The sequence below is a fragment of the Coffea arabica genome, chromosome 6e (genome assembly GCF_036785885.1).
Source record: "Coffea arabica cultivar ET-39 chromosome 6e, Coffea Arabica ET-39 HiFi, whole genome shotgun sequence".
Lineage (NCBI taxonomy): Eukaryota > Viridiplantae > Streptophyta > Magnoliopsida > Gentianales > Rubiaceae > Coffea > Coffea arabica.
In genome coordinates this window covers 57,617,639-57,624,276 of record NC_092321.1, presented here as the reverse complement: position 1 = coordinate 57,624,276, position 6,638 = coordinate 57,617,639, and the positions used below count along the sequence as shown (strand labels likewise).

Genomic DNA, 6,638 nt, shown 5'->3' with positions numbered 1-6,638 from the left:
AAGTGCGTGTGATAAATTATAATATCCATTTAACCCTCCATGAATTTGCATCTATCCATATAATCTATCAATGATTTCATGCAAAGTATTTGTATCCTTATTCAATTTAGTGCTTACTAATATTTCAACTAACAACGTTATAAAAACTTTTTTTTTATCAAATTTCTGCTTTGTATAAAACTACAGGGGTGTTACATCAATATTTTTAGAACCTTAAGGGGTCATATGGTAATTATGCAAACGCACAAGAAAGCTATGAATAATTTACCCCAAAATTCTTCGGTTCAATTAGGCAATAGTGTTCAAGGTTGCAAAACCATATCTTTTGAGGCTTCATGGCATTGCAGATTCACGTGTTGCATAAATCTTATAGTATAGGACAAAGTAGTTGGCTAGCTGCTCTTTTCTTAGCTCCTATTTAGTTGATCCATTCAGCTTAGTCTTCGCAGTGTACTCAATCTACGGTAGGTTTAGATATCCTATTTTCAAGAAAAAGATGAAACCGTGAGATTTCCAGATTTCAGTTATCTATGGGGGAGACAATGAAAGAATCTAATACGTTTAGAATTTTGATGTTCCCATGGCTGGCTCACGGCCACATCTCTCCTTTCATAGAACTATCAAAGAGACTAGCCAAAAACAAATTCAAAATATACTTCTGTTCAACTGAGATCAACCTGAACTTCATCAAGGAAAGTAAAAGCTTTGATGAGAACTCCTCTGATCATTCAATTGAATTAGTACGACTTGATTTGCCAGATTTCCCCGAACTCCCTCCACACTATCACACCACCAAAAACCTCCCACCCCATCTCACCTCAACCCTCAAGCTTGCTTTTCGTATGTCAAAACCCAGCTTCAGCAACATCCTCAACACTTTGAAACCTGATTTGCTAATCTACGATGTTCTCCAATCATGGGCAGCAGAGCTGGCTGCTTTTAATAGTATCCCTTCAGTTCTTTTCTTAATCATAGGAGCAGCAAACATTTCTTTCTTCTATCATGGCACTAATTGTCGAGTCTCCGGTACTAATGAGACTTACCCTTTCTCAGAAATATTCTTCAGGGACTATGAAATGAAGAAGATTATAGCCACGTACCAAGAACTGACAAAACTTGAATCTGAAGAAGCTGAAGTTTTCAAATGTTTTGAACTGTCTTCTGATATTGTTTTGGTGAAAAGCTGGACAGAAATTGAGGGGAGATATATTGATCACTTATCTTTATGTTCCGGGAAGAAGGTGGTATCTGTTGGTCCTCTTAATAACCAAGATGATGATACCAAGGAGGAGGAGGAGCAGGAGGATAATTCCCATATCATCAAATTTCTGAATAGTAAAGATGAATCATCAGTGGTTTATGTTTCTTTTGGAAGTGAATACTTCTTGTCAAAAGAAGAAAGGGAAGAGATAGCATATGGGCTGGAGCTGAGTAATGCTAACTTCATATGGCTAGTTAGATTTCCCATGGGACATGCCGTTGCCCTTCAAGAAGCATTACCGGAAGGGTTTCTTCATAGGGTGAAAGAGAGAGGAATAGTGGTGGATGGATGGGCACCTCAGGCAAAAATTCTTCAGCATTCAAATACTGGTGGTTTTTTGAGTCATTGTGGATGGGGCTCTGTGATGGAAAGCATTTACGATGGGGTGCCATTGTTAGCGTTGCCCATGCAGCATGATCAACCTCTTAATGCTAGACTTGTGGTGGACGTTGGCTTTGGTATTGAGATTTTGAGGGATGAAGATGGGCAGATAAAGAGAGAAGAGGTCGCTAAAGTCATAAACATGGTGGTTGTGGAGAAGACAAAAGCAGGAGAATTATTGACGCAAAAAGCCAGAGAAAGGGTGAATTCTTAGTTTATGATGAAAAAAAAAAGTCATTCTATAACTGGGGCGATTTTTGCAGGTTTTTCTACAAATGGGGTGTTCGTATTCCGCGAATGCGAGCTCACTCCAGGAATGCGAAGTCACTGCAGTGAGCTTTCCGTGAAATTTCTTTTTCTTTTCCTTTTCAACTACCAAACAAATAACATGCACTTCATAAAAATAACTTATATAATTTTTTAAAATAACATCGCGTTATGAAATTTCTAAAATTACAGTTGAAATTGTAACAGATATTAATGACTATTAACTATTACATTCTTATAACTAATATTCATCGGTGTCAACAAATAAATACGATTCATTAATAACAAAGGAAAATTAGAATTTGATAAAAAAAATTTATTTCATAAAAAAGGAAAATAAGTTAGTATTTTTTTCATAAAATATAGTCAACACCTTACATGTTAACAATTTCATTCTATTTTTACATTGATATATGAAATAGATAGAAAGAACTATGCATGTGTACTTTTTCCACCATTTAAATGTATTATAATAACTGTACAATTACCAATTTTTTTTAATATAAAAGAAATATGATTTTTTTTAGAGCACATATTTGATGACTTTAGGCACGTGCAAGTTTTAAAATAAAAAAAATTTATTCCTCTGCTAATTACAGATTTTTAAATAACATTTCTCCGAAATATAAGATTTTAGTAGAGCTTTTAAAATAAGATTTTACTACCGATAGCATTTTAGTAAAGGCAAATTCTACAAAACAAACAACATTTACAGTTAATTTTACATTTTTTTGGGAGCTCGTAAATTTCATTTTAAATTTTTTTTTCTAGCAAGTTTGAATTTAATTTTCTGAAAGTCATACTTATAAATGCGAAATCTAACAAAAAAATTAAATACCATTTTTGGAGGTCAAATTTATCAAATGCAAGCTATTTGAAGAATTTAAAAAAAAAACATTTAGGAGCTCGCATTTAGCTCTTACTATTTTTTGGAAAAAATTCTCTAACTCGCAAAAAAAAAAGCAAAAAAATTTAAATTATACTTAAGCTCGCATTCGCGGAATGCGAGCTCTACTTATAGAGCTCGCATTCGCGTAGAGCTCGCATTCCGCGAATGCGAGCTCAATAGAGCTGTGCTCAATAAGTAGAGCTCGCATTCCGGGAATGCGAGCTCAATAGAGCTGAGCTCGCATTCACGGAATGCGAAGACCCCCTACGGAATATCCCACCAAAATCACCCCTTTTGTAGAATTTTTTTAAAATTCATCACAAAATTGGAATTTTCTCGCCAGAGAAATGAGTAACAACTTGAGAGAAGAAGGAGAAGAAGAGTGGAATGAAGCAGTAGGAAAAGTCAGGAATTTATGCAGAAAGAACGTGTAGCAGAAGTGTTGAATCTGAGAATTGATCATATTAATGTACCTTAATGTTTATGATATGAATTGAATATTTTTAAGACGGATACTGTATTGGAATATTGCTCCACAAACTGGAATCAGGATCTATCTGGTGCATGATTTTCTTGTTGCATGTACTTGATCTACAACATCCTTACAACTTTTTTATCAATATTTTTTCTTTTCGGTTTTCTCGAGCCAATTATACTAGGTGTCTTTATTACGCATTTAGAATCCGCTGACTCTATTGTAAAGCATTTGATTCTTTATGTCAATAAAAATCATTTTATGTATATATATTAGGCAGACTAATTAATTTTCATTAGAGTTTAAGGAATCGAGTGCCAAGTACCAAAGCATGGTCATTTTTTAATAACATTAGTCTTAGTAGCTTATTCATGTAACTTCTTACTTTGAGTGAATAAATTTTAGATTGCTACGTTCTTCTCATCTATTACCTGATTAGGAGAAGAAGAATAAGGATACATGTACTTGGTGACACATATGCTCCCTACACTTACGAGCACACGAATTTGTAGTGTACCTTTACCAGATTTAGTAATACTAAGAAACTTTTTTTTTACTCTTTTTTTAAGGGGATTTCATTACTCAAATTCCGGTTTGGCTTTTAATATCATTTGCCGTTTCTACTGGCATCCAAATATCGAAGAAAAACACTGTTGGAAAATGGAAATTTAGCCAAATGAAACCCTTTTCTTTCTTCTATTCAAGGAACACTCTTGGGCTTTACAAGAATACACAAAACGGGGTGTGTCCATTAAGTTGGGCCTGTGCACCATGACAACAAAAATCCCCAGAATTGACATGATGCACAATGGCCCAATGGACAATCTACACCTAAAAGTTTCTTTGGATTCCATTAACACAGAAACAAACATTTAACACGATAATAAATTAAATGGGCGGTACTGTTACTTTTGTGATTTGGACATCCTTTTTAGTAGAATTGCAGTAGGCGTCTTGGTCCAATTGATTGTGGGCTTTGCAGTAAATTTCATGTTTTCTTAGCACAAATGCATCATTGCAGTTTAATGGAAATTCTACTTTGCACTTTTAAACTTTCTCACTTGTCACTTTGTTCCTCAAATTTAATGAATTTAGAGTACTTTTGCGCCGTAAACTCTTTGACTTCTTCCACTGTGGTCCCGTTATTTGTGATCCACAGGATGTTAGTTTTCTGTAATCATTAATAATTGGATCAAAGTGCAATGGATTAAAGAATTTGAGGTGTAAAGTCTCTCATATTAAAGCATGGGCGCAAAGGGAATATGTGCACCCAGTTTAGGGTTTTCTAATGAGTTGCCTTTTTTGTTGTTATTAGCGACGATGTCAATTGAACTTTATGACCTGGATTTTGACAAGTTCAAACTAAACTCACCAAAAAAAAAGTTAAAGAATTGGGCTTTTAGACTTTAAGGTTCAGGCTCATCTAATGAGGTTTATATCCGACGCATAAATATATTAGAATTGAAGCTCATTTCACGTTCAACCCCAATCCATAAGTAACTAGTGTGAATACCCGTACTACGCACGGTACTTACGTTATTGAAATAAATTAAAGATTATACCAACATAATTTGAAATTAAAAAATTATACCAACATAATTAAAATTTAAGATTTGTCTAACAATAGTTCAAAAGGTAAAATATAGAAAACCTCCTTGTAGTTTGACTAATTGACACGCTACTTCCTCATTATTTAAAAACGCCCACAATACCCCCTCGTGCTTTGGATTAGAGTGGAATTACGCTTTTTGACCTGCTGTGAACCGATAGTCTATCTATTACTAATTTTTTTCTTTTTTTCTTTTATTTTCCTTTCCTTTCCTTTTTTTGTCTTTTCTTTTCTATTCTTCCTCTCCTTCTTCCTCCATTTCACATTCTCCACAACTCACAATATCGAAGCATGCTTGGGAGGTCTCCGACGAGTCTTTTCAGGTGGTGGTTTCCCAAAAGCACTGCAAGTGCAAATCCCACATGCCGAAACCTTCAGAGACGGTGGCTCTATCGCCGGAGACACCCTACCAGTGTGATAACGGGATCCGCCGCCGTTGGATCATGTGACAACCCCACCTTCCCCTAAGGCGAACCAAAGGGTTCGGCGGACCGCTTGCCCAGCTCTTGGCAAGACTCGATCATTCTATTCAGATAAAATAAGACAAAACCTCGAGGAAAAGTAAAACAAAACCAATTCCCAAACTTGAAACGCTTACTTACATTCATTTCTATCTCAAAAGTAATACAATCCCAAATGTACAAAAGCTTTAGGTTCCCAATACTTCCAACCCTGCACTAGAGCGAGTATAATTGCAAAAGATAACTTCAAAAGGACTAGGCTATGCTATTCTATACAAGTCTCTCGCCCTTGCTCGCATCCCCTGTAAGGAAAACAAAACTAACGGAATGAGCTAAAAGCCCAGTGAGGTTCCAGACACATAAACAAACAATGAGTTCAATACATTAACCATAGATAGCAAGTAATTCCAGAAACATGACCATATAAAGCAATAATAACATTCATTAAAAGGATACGTGCTCACATGTAGCCATTCATTCTCCTTTCATTTCCTTATTCCTCCATTCGTTTGAAAATGCATTTTGATAAGTAAACCCTTCATTTGCATTGACAATCGTTCATTCATTTCATTCACCCCCTCCTGGACGTTGGCCAGGCTCCACCAGACTACAAGGTAATACTCGAGTATACCAATCATTCACCCAGGGTTACCAAATCGCCCGACCGAATCCGCTTCTGGCTCGAGTCGATCGGTAACGAAGGGCAGGGCCCAGTTCAGCCATCAGGCTTACATTCATGCACATATAATCATTCAATCATTGTAAATTTCACATTCACTTAGGTCGAGTGCGATAAAGTACACACTCGCCTAGAAAACTCTTTTTCAGCAATCATTGAAAACATCTAACATGTTACCATTCATTCATAACAAGTCATATAATCAAGAACAAGCCACATAGTCAATGAAATTATAACGAACAAGGAACACTCACCTATTTACGCAAAATAACGTCCAAAGTGTTCTTCCAGGTATTACCCTTAATCACCAAGGAACCCTAATATAATCAAAAGAACACATTATGCTTCAACTATCAAAGATTTAAGTGATTCAAAGAGAATTCGAATACGTACTAGTACAAAATATAAATATGGTTTTGGTAGTGAGAAGAGTACAGTGAAACCAAAGGACATAAGTAAAATATTTGTAAAACTTATACTCACTCGTAAAACTTTAAAATCTCCATTTGAGTCGAAGTGACAAAGAAAATGTATTTCTATTAGTCGTAAATTTCATTTTTTTCCAAGGGTACAAGTTTCGGCTAAGTTCTAACTTATATACCTCGATAAAAGAAGA

The 6,638-nt window shown here is 35.5% G+C and overlaps 1 protein-coding gene across 1 annotated transcript; it reads left to right on the top strand.

The window, feature by feature from the left end:
- Positions 1 to 546: 546 nt before the first annotated feature.
- On the top strand, positions 547 to 2,019 carry LOC113704621 (mogroside IIIx synthase-like). The gene has a single exon (XM_072054093.1). The coding sequence runs from the start codon at positions 573 to 575 to the stop codon at positions 1,854 to 1,856; it is 1,284 nt and encodes a 427-aa protein (XP_071910194.1). The 5' UTR covers positions 547 to 572; the 3' UTR covers positions 1,857 to 2,019.
- The last annotated feature ends 4,619 nt before the right edge of the window (positions 2,020 to 6,638 follow it).